The sequence below is a fragment of the Phascolarctos cinereus genome, unplaced genomic scaffold (assembly GCF_003287225.1).
Source record: "Phascolarctos cinereus isolate Bilbo 61053 unplaced genomic scaffold, phaCin_HiC Scaffold_1;HRSCAF=81, whole genome shotgun sequence".
Classification (NCBI taxonomy): domain Eukaryota; kingdom Metazoa; phylum Chordata; class Mammalia; order Diprotodontia; family Phascolarctidae; genus Phascolarctos; species Phascolarctos cinereus.
Genome location: NW_027555514.1, coordinates 250,787,315 through 250,803,507, shown reverse-complemented (window position 1 = coordinate 250,803,507; position 16,193 = coordinate 250,787,315). Strand labels below are relative to the sequence as shown.

Genomic DNA, 16,193 nt, shown 5'->3' with positions numbered 1-16,193 from the left:
TGCAGGGAGATCAGGAAAGGCAGCTGAGCCCTGAAGTAAAACAAAGATTCTAAGAAGCAGAGTTGAGGAATGGTGGGGAGAGAGAGGCATTCTAGTATTGGGAAACATCCTATGCAGAGACATGGAAGGGAGAGGGGGAGTGTCAAATCTGGTGAAAAATGGATAGACCAGTTTAGTTGGAACACAGATAATATGAAGTGGAGAATTATATCTCATCAGTTTGCAAGAAAGGCTGGAACCAACTTGTAAAGGGCTTTAAATGTCAAACAGAAGATTTTGCATTTTATCCCAGGGGCAACAGATAATAACTGAAGGTTTTTGAGTGGGGAAAATATACAGTCAGATTTGTGCTTAAGGAAGGCAATTCTGGCTGCTGTGTGGAAATGGATCAGAGAGGATAGAAACTGGGAGCCAGGGATCTAAGCTTGGAGCTTTCAATAAATCGATACACTTTTCTCAATGAGGCATGCTAAAATGAAAGTATATCTCACATGGCTGCAACAGACAAAAAGTTTGCAACGAGGTGTATTTGTTATCAATGCTTTATTGTTGAAAACAAAATTGAATTTCTCTTCTCTGGCACATAAAACAATTATTTCTACAAAAGGAAAGCCTACAAATCTTGATAATTTATACAAATAACAGTTTCTCAAAAAATAAAATCTTAATTTAGTAAACTTGTCTTGTGCTCTTTATTTATTTATTTTTAGCACTGTCTGCAATAATCCACCATAAATCCCTGAGCAGAGACACGTATTTGTTGATCATGTTTTAACTTCTTTCCCCCCAAAGTAGGTTAGTTATTAAGCCCAGCCCTGTAACTGGAAAGCATCAGGGACATTCTTCAATATCCTCTCATCTTTTGACGCAGATCCAGTCCACAATGCTACTTAGATGCTACGTCAACTTGGAGTGACTCTAGTGGGTGATCAATGGATGTTCTTAAGAACCACCAATTTGAAAGGAAGAACAAACAAACAAACAAACAAAAAAAAAGACAGTGAGGGGTTATGACCAGGAAGCCACCAAAGTTCAATAACCATTTTAAATAAATACCACAGTTAAACACTGAATTCATTCATATCTTTATATTAAATTCACTTTTTTAAAAAATTGCCATGAAGCAGTGGTAGAAGAAAAATATATTTCCACCCACCATTTTAGTTTTACCTCGGGTTTCCATGCCTCATTAGGAAAACATTGTGATTTGACAGCCATTCATTTTCTGACCATTTTATCTCAATATTCTTCAGGATTATTTGCATACCTTCTTTGAAAGGGCCCTCATAGTAACCCTCTTCAGAAAATGCTCATACAATTTGGCTTTACCAAGCTTAAGAAAAAATAATGCCACAAGAAGAGTACATTAAAATGATTTATCTTACTGTGCTCTCCTACCTAGTCAAAAATAAAAAGAAAAGACATTTTAAAAATATGCTGTTTGGAGACAATGTACAATAAGTTATACGGATGTCCCATTTCCCTTTTAGCAGTAATCATACAAAAATGAAATGTGAAAGATAAAGCAAAGGAAAAAAAACGCTAATCTAATTTGCAGAGAACTGGCTTAACAAAAGGTTTCATTGCTTTATTTTGTTTTTACTCTGGTCAAATAATAAATAAATAAATACATATAACATTGTACAGGTACTTTCTCCAAGAAGTTGTAATGGGATGATGTTTTACCAAGTTGAGTTTTAGTATCAGAGTAGAAATGTGACTTGTGGGGAGCATCTGTCAATGATCTCCCACACTTCGCTTTAAAGCCAAAGCTCTTCTGGAGTAAGCACCGAAGTAGCCACCGACAGGTAATTAAAGGAAATAGCAAATTTGCTCACAAAAGATGGTGCTTCTGAATGAAGGAGAGCGTTTGGCAAATGGCCTAGAAAAATATGGGCTATGGCTCCACAACACTGCAGCTCCCAATAAATTACTTTTATGAAGTCATTCAGGAAGAGTGTAATAATAACTTGGTAGGATAAATCCACACTACAAAGATGTAACAGCATAGCTGTTGGTCATATAGTCAAGAACTAAACAGCTATTAGACCCCACTGTCCCAAATGCTATGCATCTGGGAGCCCTCATTACTCAAGCCTCATGGTCTAATCACTTTTTAAAAAGCAACCTCTTCTGAGAGGTACTAAACACATTCCTTCTCTCCCCTACCCCAATAGCTGCTGGTTAGTTTATGATTAGAATACTTGTAAATTTTGCTATGACAAAGTTGTTGCTTCAGGCTGAATTTTGAACGGGTAGTTTCATTTATTTACTTTTTATTGTATTTCATCTGGGGAAATCATACAGTAGTTTTGAAATTTAAGAATGATAATTTTTAGAAAGTATAACAATCCTATTACACTGCCTGATCTAAAATATTTTTTTTGCGGAAAAAAAAGTTGGTGATAATTTGTTTACCACTGAAATAAAAAAAAAATGCATGACATGTGATGTCTTTCGCCCTGTTACAACCTCAGGGGGATGCATGATTAGCTAGATATTGCTTATTGTTTCTAGGACAGGCAAAAGCAAACACTGCTCAGAATAGTGAAGCTAGTGACATCAAAATAATAAAAAAAATATGATGTGCACTTGTCAAGAAGGAACTGCAAGAGTCTGACAGATCCAAACATATCAAAAAATAGTTCTGTAAGCCTCTGAAATTGATAAGCAGCCTGCCCTAAGGAGAGACACAGCAGCAATAGGGCAGACTGCAAATAGGTTAGGATTTCATCTCAATTTTCATCAGTTATAGTCTCTACAAATACCTCAGGTTCCTATCTTAACCATTTGTTTTGTCTTCCTGTGGATGGATAGATGCTGTGACGTCCTCTCACAGTGCTGAATAAACAAGCTCATTTTCAGAATTTGAATAGAAAACCAGCTAAATTCGAACTCAGATTCCTTTTTTTGAGAACAAAATATTCGGCTTTAAGCGCTCTGATTGAATTTGTTTTTGATGGATGACAGTTTGAGGTTCCCACCATTTCCCTTTTTGGCATAAATGTGGTGCCAAAGGCAAGACTAGATCTTCCCTGAAGCCATGATGACCACTGCCCTTGAGCATGAGGTCCACTGGGAGTTCCTGTCACACCACCTCCTGGAAGTCCTGTTCCATTTTTTGTTTTTTGTTTTTTTTCCCCTTAAGTCGGCTTAGAATCAAAAAAGAGAACACGTTCCTAGCCTCCTGGGTCATGTCTTAGAAGTCTTTAATCCTTGCTTTTCCATGATGTTCCACAGTTTGCGGAGGTTAGACCGGGTAATGACATCATCAGGTTTCAGCTGAAGGGCGCGCAGGTAGTTGGCCTCAGCTTTGAGAAGCCTGCCGTTGAGGTGGAGAATGGCTCCAAGATTCATCAGGGCAGCAGGATACTGGAATGGGAGAAAGGAAGGGAAACCATTAAGCGGGCATTTCAAGTTTCCCTTCTCTGAAGACAAAAACTCCACTCACTGATGCAAATTATTCCCTTATGTCTTGGAGGCATTTCATAGAAGCAATTTTACAATTTATACAAATAGACCAAGATAACCAGAAGAAAATTTTTCAACAAGCCACTGTGTGCTTCATGCCTTAAATGGGGCAGGAGCCTGGAGAAAGAGCATCTATTGTTTTTGTGTTCTTTTTTTCCTCTAATGGGGACACACAGACAATATACGAAGACTTTATATGTGGTAATCCAGTCAGACTACACTTTCCTTGGGGAGAAAAGTTAAAAGTGATACATTTTCAAATGGAAAGAATTGAATTTTATTTAAATCTATTGCCAAGAATTTTGAAAATATGTGGGGAAAAACTGACATATCAGTGTCTTTCTATCATGTTTCCTACTTACACCCTTTCTTCCCAACCCACAAAAGTGGAAAGACAATGAAATAAAGTTATAATCATGTTTTCCTAGAGGGGAAGAGAAAAAACCAGGAAATTCAGCTGGAGCTATCAAATGTTCCAGACAAAGGACCTATCTTTGTCAAAGGTCAACCATGCTGTTTAGTGAGAACGTTTGATCTCTTTCTACCTTTAATGCTTAAAGGTCCTGCTGGAGAGAGAAAAGGTCAGAAATAGAGGGATTGAGACAGGGGCTAAATCTGAGATTTCATTAATATGGAGAATTCCAGGATATGGATATGCCCTCAATTAGTTCAGCATCTCCTCTGAAACCTAGAGTTTTAGAGAAATGCCTAGGACAAATCACTTTTCCATGGTCACATAGTCACTACATATAAAAGGTATGATTTGAACTCAGGTTCTCCAGGCTCTTTGAAGGTAGCTTCCTAACCACCATACCACAAAATTAGCAATAAATAAAACACACAAAGCTCTAGTTTTGTGAGAAATAATTGTTATATATGGGTTTCCTAACCCACATTATGGTACTTACTTATATTTGATAAATAATAGTAGCTAACATTTTTATAACACTATGCCAGGCACTATACTAAGTACTTTACTGTTATCTCATTTGATCCTCACAACAACCCAGGAAGGTAGGTGCTATTATTTATCCTATTTTACAGGTGAAGAAACTGAGGCAAACAAGATTAAGTGCCTTGGCCAGGGTCACACAGTTGGTAATTGTCTGAGGCTGGATTTGAACTCAGGTCTCCCTGACTCCAAGTCCAGTGCTCTATCCACTGTACTGAAGACCAATCGCAGAAATCAGGACTGAGATTTTAAAATGTAGGATCAAAAAATGTTAAAAAGAAAAAAAAAGCTAGCTTCAGTTGTGGCTTACAATACTACTGAGAAAGTTTGTTCCTCTAATTTCTTAAAACATGACCAAAACAATCAACCAACCAAAATGAAATAAAATGCTGCTTAGAGGGAAAAAGGAGAAAAAAAAATAACTGCGGTGTCGGAAAGCTGTTCCTTCCCCTCTCTGTACTCTCCTCATTTCCCGGTACATCTTGCATGGCTCCACAGCAAACAAAAAATCTGACAGTCTCATAATTACATATTTCAAATTGCAGTTAAAACATTAACTGCTCCCTTCTAGAGAGCAAAATCAGGTTTCCAGGTAACAAACTGCGGATTGAGCTCTAACATCTTAAAAAAAATGTTCTTGTTATCATTTTAAACTTGAAGCACATCCAGGACTTTTACTGTGACTCATTCAAACACATACACACACACACACACAAACTTTTCAGCTACAACTTAACACCATTATTTCTACTTAACAAATGGGGAAACCAAGGCAGATTCATGGGATGATCCAGTAGGATAAAGGTAGACTTATTATTAGATGTTGTCATTTGTCTCCAAGGTCAGTTTCTCTTCATTTTCCCATGCTGACTTTTCATACATGTTAGAAATTTTTTCAAAAAGGGATTGAAACAAAAAGCTTTGTTTTTTTCTACCCTCCCCCTTTTTTTTTTATTAACCAGAACAGCCTGCTTGCCAAGCATCTGGTTGACATTGTTAAATGACAAGGAACTATAAAGCTATAAGGCTCTTCTTGTTTTTTTTTTTTTTTGTATAACTTGTATATCCCCATGAATGCTGTCCTCCAAACAGTCATATTGGGCCATCTCTTCACTTATTTCAATAATGCTTTACTCCTTAAAACATGATCAGAGTGGTTCTTTTGAATCTGCCATCAAGGGGATGTTATGATATCCATGGGAAGAAGTCCGTTTCATTCTTTTAAACCAAAATAGTATTATTCAGATTGACTCCAAAAAATTCTTACACATTTCCCAAAGTCAAACCTACCCTAAGAGAATGGGGACGTGTCACCAATGAGGAATTTTGAAAAAAAAATAGAACAATAAGGAGATATAGGGTCTAAAAGTAATTTCACAAGAATTCTCTAGAATTTTGTGAAATGACAGCAAGTATATATATATATATATATATATATATATATATATACACACACACATACATATATATATATATATATATACTCTATATATATAATATAGTCTACAATGAGACACTTTGGGACAATGCTGATTTCACAGCATGTTCACGGGGTGGGGGGAATCAAACAATAACAATCATCACATTATTTTATTATCATACTTCAGTGAGAGGGGGAAGGAATAAGCATTTATTAAGCACCTTCAATGTGCCAGGCATTATACTAAGTGGTTAATAAATATTATCTCATTTGATCCTGACAACAATCTTGGGAGGTAGGTGCTATTATTATCTTGTTTGAGAAAACTGAGGAAGACAGAGATTATGTGACTTACCCAGGGTCATACAGTTAGTAAGTGTCAGAGGGACCTAAGACCAGGTGAAGTACTCTACCCACTTCACCACTTCCCTAGCTGTTATTGGTTGTAAAAAATGCTGTAAAAACTCTTGCTTTTGTTTCTCCTTGTTACCTGCATATGTATCCTATCTCTACCGATCGATTGTAAAATCTTGACGTTCAAGGTACCCTGTGTTATACATTTCTGTATCACCCAAGAATATTTAGCATAGTAATATGGTACTGTAGGAGCCCAAAAGCCTGGGGGTCCAATGAAGTCTTCACTTGCAGATGAGCTCAGCAGTAAGGAAAAGATTTTTAGGACTTCAAAAAGCCTTTTCATCTCATTTTGTGGGGTTTTTCTAAACAAAGATAAAGATTTGCAAACTAAACTACATTAAATATCTTTATTAATAAAGCAGTGTAGACCAACATAAAAATCAGGGAATTTAGAATCCTAGGGAACTCATTTCCCTTCCTGGAGACTCAGATTGCTCAACTACAAAGAGAGAGAGAGAGAGAGAGAGAGAGAGAGAGAGAGAGAGAGAGAGAGAGAGAGAGAGGGAGAGAGAGAGAGAGAGAGAGAGAGAGAGAGAGAGGGAGAAACAGAGACAGAGATAGAGAGAGACAGAGAGAGAGAGAGACAGAGAGACAGAGACAGAGATAGAGACAGAGAGACAGAGAGGAGGAGTTTGGATAATATGAACTCTAAGGTCCCTCCCAGCTCTAAATCAATGACCCTATGTTTCTATATTCTCCCCAGCCAATACAAAAGTAAAAGCAAGTTTTCTCTCAACTACGAAATTATTTCAGTTAATGATTTTTTTTCTATCTAGAAGCTTAGAAGCGATAGTAGGAGGATGAAGATGTAAGCAAAGTTTCCATGTGAGCAAATAAGCAGCTGTGGATGATCTAAACAAAAGGCCGCCTACTCTAGCTTGATAACCCAAATGCAAGGACTTCAGGTGACCGCATGCCTGATTAAACATTGGCGTCAACACTCTCTGCCATCTGTAACTCACAGGCCAGAAAAACAGCCAGTCAGCCCTAATCGCTGATGTTTTCCCTTACACACTTTGTCTTTTATTGGACACAGCTGATGAAACTTTTCAGCACATTAACAAAGGCAGTCAGCAGCTCCAACATAGGGCTCGTAGCTCTGCACAACAAAAGACAGCACCTACTTCTTCACAGGCTCCAAAGGAGAAACAGATCTTCCCTCATTTCCTTAAAGAGGACAGATGCTTTACATCAAATGCTCTGACTGGCAGCTCTATTGAGGCAGCAAATGACGTCTTTCAGTGTCTACGGGGAATTCAGCCCCTATTGTGATATTCTTATGGTCTTTTGAGGATTCTTTAGCTCCAGGGAGAAAGCAGCAGAATTAAAATCATATGTTTGGCCAAAGTCCAATATCAATGGAGATTGTTTTTCTTCTTCTACATGGGGTGGCCCCCCTACCCCCAATTCTGGCCAAATGCAGCACCTCAGTAGCAAGGGAAGAATGGTGTCAGGGAATGAAAGCAATTATGATGGAAGAGGTGGGTAGAGATAGGTGGATTCATTCAACAAGCATTTATAAATACCTTTAATATGGTAAGCATTTGGAATACAAACTAAAAGCCAACAAACAAAAACAGCCTCTTTCCTCAAGGAGTATGAAATCTATTGGAGATCACAAAATGGTTGATTAAGTTGCCCAAAGAATGTGGATGATTAGATGCAGGTTTAGGGAAATTGCGAGATGTTAATGACCTCAATGGCCATCTAGCCTTAGCCAGGCATGAAAGAAGTTCGGGTTCAGTCAAAGGGCTGCACTTGAGGACCTAGAGGGCCACATGTGGCCTCAAGGCTACAGGTTTCCCACCTCTGATCTAGATAGATAGATAATCTTTCAGCTCTATTCGCTACATTCCCAAATTCTTAATTTATATCTGTACCAGAATTCCTCATGGTACTTTATCCTCACCATGCTCCAAACTGTACTCTTTAGCTTTCCTTGAAATCCTACCCCTTCTCCCACCTTCCCTATTTCTGTTGAAGTTAGTACTGTATTCTCAGTCACCAAGACTCAATTTCTAATCCCTCATTGATTTTTTCCCCTTTTCTTCATCTCTCATATCTAATCAGTTGCCAAGTCCTATTGAATCTATTTTCACAATACCTCTAGAATCTATTTCCTCATCTCTACCTACACTTTTATCCCCTGAGTTTAGGACCTCACTACCTTTCCTAGCGATTGCTATAGAATCTTCTAACTTGTCTCCCTTCTTATAGCTTCTTCTCTCCAATCTGTCCTTCAAATAGTTGCCAAAATAGTTCTCCTAATTCCCTGGTTTTAGTATGATATTTCCAGAATCAAAAATATCCATGGACTATCCATTGTTTCAGAGACACCTCAATGTGTCCCCAACCACCTGTCCCCAAAGGATGTTACAGTCTTATTTCTCAATGGCCCTCTTCACATTCTCTACAATCAAGCACACCAGGCAACTAGTTTTTTTGATGATACCCAATTACTTTCTCCTAACTAGATTCAAGGCCCTGTGGTCTAGTGGAGACAACATTGGACTTGGGAGTCAGGAAGACCTGGGTTTAGAATTCTACCTTAAATATTTACTAGCTTTGTGACACTGAGCAAATCATTGGTTTTCCACATCTATGAATTAAGATGGCTCTACTTGATGATATCCAGACACTTTTCAACTCTAAATCAATCATTTTATGTATAGCACACATGCCTATAACACATTTATGCAACTTTCCTTCCTGTGCAGTTCTTTGCCTGACTCAGCTCATGTGTCCCCTACTTTATGGAGCTTTCTCTGATTCCCCCTATGCTACTACCTCCTTCCACCCTTCTAACCCCTCCCCCATGAAAGTGATCTCTGACTTTTCAAATTCTTTTATTGCTTTCTGGCTCCACCTATTGGTTATCAGATCCTGCCTGCTGTTATATGTATTTATGGATAGGTCTTATGTCCCGGTTGGATTATAAGCTACTTGATGACAGGGATCATTTCGTCCTTGAGTATAGCAGACAATCTAATAAATGTTAATAGAATGAAATTGAAAATGTAGTCTGAACAGGACCATATTTCTCCCTGTTCTTCCTGTCCCCTTATCCTCCGTCTTCCTCTCTTCATTATCCCCTTACTCCAAGTTCCCTACTCATTCAAACATTGACCAGAGGTTATGCAGAAAGGCAGAGAAAAGACATAAACCTGCATGCTACATTTGTAAATCTGATAAAAATGAATGCATAAGACACTAATGATTTAAGTGAGTTCTTTCGAATGTCTGTGGATTTCTGTGATTATTCTTATTCATGACACTCTGATGAAGGATAATTGAGAGGCAGATCTGGGACTATCACGAAGCATGTATCAAGTATGTATTTTGTGCAAGATATTAGAGATAAAAAGGGGAAAATGACATAATCCCCGACCTCAAGAAGCTCAAAAATCTATCAGGAAGCGGACAACCTATACACACATAAACACATGCAAAATATATACAAAACCTTATAGCAATTTGGGGGAAAAGGGGGAGAGGCAATAACAGCTGAGAGCATCAAGAGAAGTCTAAGGTGGATACTGAGCTGAATGTTGGATCCTAATAGCCAAAGGTGACCAAAGAGGGCATGTGCAGGGCAAGGAAGAGAGAGATGGCAGGACATGAACAAAGAAGAGCAAAGTAGACCTATACATGCAATTCTCAAAATGGGAGCTGAGACCCATATATTACTTTTCTATATTGAATCCTGATTTTGAAGCTGGCTCTCCATCTACTATACCATGTCATCACCATCAGTATAAAGTATCACATTATAAGACTGCAGTGTAGAAAAGGAATATAACGCCTGGGTACATAGTAGGACTTTCAGAAATAAATGACTGCTAAACTCAATTACCAAGAATTATGAGATCAGATAATGAAAAAAATCATTTTCAGTTATGGGAGAAGAAGGTTTCACAGAAGAAATAATATTTTAATGGGCTTTTGAAGGAAAAGGAAGGTTTTAAGAGATAGATATGGCAGAAAAGGACATTCCAAGCATAGGAAAGAGCTGAAAAAGGATGCAAACGAAGGAACATAAAGGAAGGTAGTCTAGTCTGGCTGAACTATATGTGAGAAAAGACCAAAGAAATGGTGTAGGGCCAGTTAATCAGAATTCTCGAATGGGAGACTAAGGACTTCATTTAGTAGGCAATGAGGAGCTATTGAAGGTTATTGAAAAGTTCAGTGGCATGATTGGATCTATACATTAGTAAAAGTCGGTCTGGCAGTGGTATGTAGCAATGGGAGGGAACACCTTTTAGGTTGCTAATGTCATAGATGAGATCAAAAGTAGTGATGAACTTTGAACTCTGTCTATTTGTCCCCAAGCAGAAAGGAAAGATATTATCTTATCTTGGCCTCCATGACACTTCCTAGACATATCCTCCCGATGCTGGTGCATGAGTATTTCCCCTCCCTTTTCAGCACACTTTTATGCATTGTCTGCCCCATTTTAGAGTATAAGCTTCCTGAGCATAGGAACTGTCTGGTTTGCTTGTACCTGTATTGCCAGCACATAGCACAGTGACAGGCAAAGAGTAAACATTTAATACATTTTCTATCTATGGCTATCTGTCAATCACTTTGCTTACGCTGAAAGACACTCATTAACTTTCTGAGGCCAGAATTATTCTTACAAGGGTTAAGTGTACATATGCTTAAGAAACTCTTTTGAGAATCAGAAAGCAAAGTTGAGGTTACATTTCCATGACCTCAACAGTTACTAAAGTATGAATGTTGAGGGAGTTTCAGATATTCAGTTTTCACCTCTTTTGTGAGTATAATTTACAGACTTAAATGAGTTTCTGCAGCCTGAACTTTATAATGGGATTCTTAGTTTTAAAAAGTAGCATCCCAATAATTTAATGAGCATTACATTGCCATTCAACTGTATTCAATTGAAATTGCCTATCCAATTGAGTTCACTGGAGCAGTGAGACATTATTTATTGGTGACTGATTGTACCATGATGCTGGTAAAGTAACGGTGTGGACAGTTTAGGAAACTATTTGTTTTAATAGGAAAGCAGATTGTACATTTAAAGCTAAGGTGTCCCTTTAATGATCACCAAAATAAATTCATATTTTGAGTTCCAAGAGAGATAGCAGAGAGAGTTAAATTAAAGAATGCATTTGAAGTTGATCATTTCAGTCATTTTAACTTGACCAAAAATTTCTGAAAATAAAAACCACACAATGGCCAGCCTTTGTCATATGCAGTTACCTACAATGGTATGATTTGAAGGGTGACATTATGGAATTCTGGTTGCCCAGAAACAGTTTTAAAATAGGCCTGACTTGGAATTTCAAAATTATTTTATTTTATCCTGACAAGTTATATTGTCTCCTAAAGGTTACTATTTAAATGTGTATGTATGATAATTACTGCCTTAGAATATGGTTTAAGATCTGGTACTTCTCAACCTCCTTCCTTTACATTTTTTTTTCATTATTTCCTTTGATATTCTTGACTTTTTTTGTTTTTCCAAATGAATTCTGGTATTATCAAAACTATTTGGTACTGGCAAAGAAATAGAAAGGTAGATCAATAGAATAGAGTAGGCATAAAATTTACAGCAGCAAATAAATATAATAACCTTATATTTGACAAGTGTAAAGACTTAAGATTTTGGATTAAGAATTCATTATTTGGTTTAAAAAAAAGAACTGTTGGGAAAACTGGAAAGCAATACAGCAGAAACTGGGGATGGGCCAATATCTTATACCATTTACAAAGATAAGGTAAAAATGGATACATGACCTAGATATAAAGAGTTATTTTACAGGAAAATTAGAAGAACCTGGAACATATTACTTATCAGGCTTATGGACAGGCAAACAATTTAAGAATAAAAAAGAGACAGAGAGCAAATTTAGGAGTAAAATGGATAATTTCAGTTACATCAAATTAAAAGGTTTTGTAGAAATAAAACACATGAAACCAAGATTAGAGGAAAAGCAGAAAATTGAGAAAAAATTTATAGACAGTTTATCAGATAAAGATCTCATATCTAAAACATATAAAGAACTTCATCAAATCTAAGACTATGTCACTCCCCAATTGATATGAACAGGTAGTTTTCCTATGAAGAAATCAAGATAATTTATAGTTATATGAAAAAATGCTCTAAATCATTAATTAGAGGAATGCAAATTAAAACAACCTTAAGATATCATTTTACATCTACCAGATTTGCTAAAATGGTAGAAGGAGAAAGCAACAAATGTTGAAGGGAATGAGGAAAAATTGGGACACTAACATTGTTGGTGGAGTTGTGAACAGATCCAACCATTTTGGAAAGCAATCTGCAATTTTGACCAAAACGTTATTAAACTACCTATACCCTCTGGGCCAGCAATACCCCTACTTGGTCTATTTCCAAAGATAATCAGGGAAAAAGGAAAAGAACCCATATATTCTAAAATGTTTACAGCAGCTCTCTCTGTAAGGGCAAAGAATTGGAAATTGCAGGGATGCCAATCAATTGGGGAATTGCTGAACAAGTTGTGGTATATGATTGTAACAGAATACTACTGTGCTATAAGAAATGATGAGCTCAGTGATTTTAGAAAAACATGGAAAGACTTACACAAAATAATGAAGAGAAAAATGAATAGAACCAAGAGCACCTTGTATAGGGTAACAACAATATTATTTTAAGGATGACTTTGAACAAATAAGTTATTTTTACTATTATAAATACCTAAATCAACTATAAAGGACATATGAAGAAAGATGTTATCTGTGTCCAGATAAAGAACTGATAAATAGAAATATGTATAGAATAATTTTATATATATACATATACCTATTTGTGTCTAATGGTAGTCATCTCTAGAGTGGGGGGAGGCAAAGAAAAACATTTACAGGATAATTTTGTTGTATATTTGAAAGGAATAAGCAAATTGTGCATGGTAGATTTGCAGTTTCGTGTGCAATTATCTTTTTTGTTGTACTATGTTACAGAAATGCTTGTTTTGTTCCATGAATTAAAAACAAAATTTAATAATGAAAAAATGTTATGTGTGTGTATACAACACATGTATGTTACATATACACATATGCACATGCATACATAATACATATATGTTGTATAAACATGCATATGCGTGTATGTGTGTGTATATATGCATATACATATATATGTAGACAGAGTGTTTGTGTGTGTGTGTGTGTGTGTGTGTGTGTGTATGAAAAAACTGGAAGGTAAGAGAGACCCTTTGCCATCTCCCATTAACCCACCAATGAAAATTAGGTTGTAAGATTAGCTACCTTGAAGGGCAAAATGTTTGGCCCTGTGGATATAGGCATAGCTCTAGTTTTTTGTTTTGTTTTGTTTTTGTTTATTTTTAATTATTAAGGATGGATGGATGGATTTCTTTGTCATCGTTTTTGTTTTATTCATTTTAAAATATTCCTCTGAGAAGGGGCACATATACTTCACCAGAAAACCCAACAGGGTCCATGACACACAAAAAGAACCCCTGTTCTAATATTCACTCAAAAGAAACCAATTTCTTTTGAAATGTAACACCTAAAGCACCAGAGAGGTGGGCAATATATATGCTTAGTATAGAGACAGACACAATCAGTGCTTGACATATCGAGTTTGTCCCTTCTCTAATACATCCTTCCCACTCATGTCAAAGTGATAGTCCTAAAACATAAATCAAACTATATCACTACCCTGCTCACAAAGCTCTCATGGCTCACTATTGAATTTAGGATAAAATACAAACTCCTCCGGCATTGCAAGTCTCTTATAACCTAGCTCCAGCTAATTTGTTCCAGAATTTCCCTTCACACATAGTTTCAGCCAAAATAAGGGGTTTACAGTTCCCTCTATACAACATTCTGTTGTTATCTCCATGTATTTGCACAGTCCATTCTTGCCATACCTAGAGTATACTCCTCTCTTACCTCTCCTTATAATATCTTGCCATGGCTAACTTCCTCTTTAAATGATTATCTCTGAACTTTTAAAGCTTTTCAGGGCACAGTAGAGAGGACACTTGACTTGGAGTCAAGAAAAGTTAAATTCTAGTGCAGCCTCAGACATTTACCTGTGTGCCCACATATTTGCCTCAGTTTCCTCATCAGTAAAATGGGGAAGATAATAATAGCACTTATCTCCCAGGAACATTGAGAGAATCCAATGAGATAATATTTGCAAAACTCTTTGCAAACTTCACAGCACCATATGAATACTATTATTATGATCAACTCAAGCATTCGTCTCTCTAGTTAAACCTGTCTAAAACTTGCACTGATGGTTGTTAAGAATAGATCATATTTTACTTTACAAATCTTACTTTTAATCACAGGATGTGGAACTGAAAAGGGTATTGCCAGCTGCTTGCTGATGACTTGCTTGTACTTTAGAAGTCAGGGAAGGGATATTTAGGCTGAAAAAAATCATGCACAGTTTTGGGCTGTATGGTTATTTGGTCTTTAATCATATTTTTAACAGCAGGAAGTCAGGGAGAAAAAAAGCAGGGAGTTGGAAAATGAAGAAAGAGAAAGAGAGGAGGGAAGTGGCATACATGATGGGGATTGAATTATAGTTATGCTACACCATATGCTGCTAACAAATAAAAGTACCATTAAAATCATATACGATGTCTCTTTTTCTCCCTTAGAATAGGGGTAGAGAGAGAAGGTGGGTGATAACAAGAAAAATAACAAAGTGATATATCAAAGGAGGTTTCAAAAGACCAACCATGCCATGTAAATCCTGTACTCTTTTATACAAGGCTATATTTAGTCCCATAGAGGGGCTCTGTAAATTATACCACTAGTATAGGCATCTTGCTTAAAGATAATGGGATTCTGAGAAAAGATAGGTTCCGTCTAGCAGGAGAACAGAGTAAGCACAGTAAGTAGACTGTCTTTTTTGTTGCTGTGTTGTTGGGTCAGGATCTATTATTGCATCTGTATAAAGAATTCTCTCATAAGACACCTAAACTAGCTGTGTGCCCACCTATTTGCCTCAGTTTCCCCATCAGTAAAATGGGGATGATGATAATAATAGCACATATTTCCCAGGAATGTTGTGATCAAATGAAATATCTGCAAAACTCTGCAAACTTCAAAGCACCATATGAATGCTATGATTATGATCAACTCAATCATCTGTCCTTCTAATTAAACTTGCCAAAAACTCTCATTGACTGTAGTTAACAATAGAATATATATATATATATATGTATATTTTCTTTACAATTCATATAAATAATAGAAACTCTCCCTTCTGATGTAGATAGGCAACTTTTCAGTAACTTTTAGTCTTAGAGAATTTCTAGAAATGTTAAGTTAAATGATCTACCCCGGGTTGCACAACTAGTATCTGTCTCTCTCTGTCTTTTTCTCCCCATTTAATAATGTTTTATTTTTTTCCAAATGCATGTAAAGATAGTTTTCAACATTCACTTTTATAAGATTTTGATTTCCAAATTTTTTCTACCTTCCTCCCTCCCTTCCCCCGTCTCCAAGATGGCAAGCAATCTGATATAGGCTATACATGTACAATCATGTTAAACATATTTCCACATTAGTCATGTTGTGAAAAAAAGAATCAGAACAAAAGGGGAAAACCAAAGGAAAGAAAAAAGAGAGAGAGAAAAAAATAGTGTGCTTTGATGTGCATTCGGACTCCATAGTGCTTTCTCTAAATGTGGATAGCATTTTCCATCACGAGTCTTCTGGAATTGTCTTAGATCATTGTATTGCTGAGAAGAGCTAAGTCTTTCAAAGTTGATCATCGTACAATGTGCTGTTACTGTGTACAATGTTCTCCTGGTTCTGCTCATTTCACTCAGCATCACTTCATTAAGTCTTTCCAGGTTTTTCTGAAATCCACCTGCTCATCATTTCTTATAGCACAATAGTATTCCATTACATTCATATACCACAACTTGTTCAGCCATTCCCCAA

The 16,193-nt window shown here is 36.7% G+C and overlaps 1 protein-coding gene across 3 annotated transcripts in view; it reads right to left on the bottom strand.

The window, feature by feature from the left end:
• Positions 1-524: 524 nt before the first annotated feature.
• TMTC2 (transmembrane O-mannosyltransferase targeting cadherins 2) overlaps positions 525-16,193 on the bottom strand; it is a 518,078-nt gene continuing 502,409 nt past the window's right edge. For all 3 annotated transcript variants that reach the window (XM_020993460.2, XM_020993459.2, XM_020993462.2), the window contains one exon: positions 525-3,372. In XM_020993460.2, the coding sequence (XP_020849119.1) occupies positions 3,193-3,372 (180 nt within the window). In that variant the 3' untranslated portion in view covers positions 525-3,192. The remainder of the gene's footprint in view (positions 3,373-16,193) is intronic.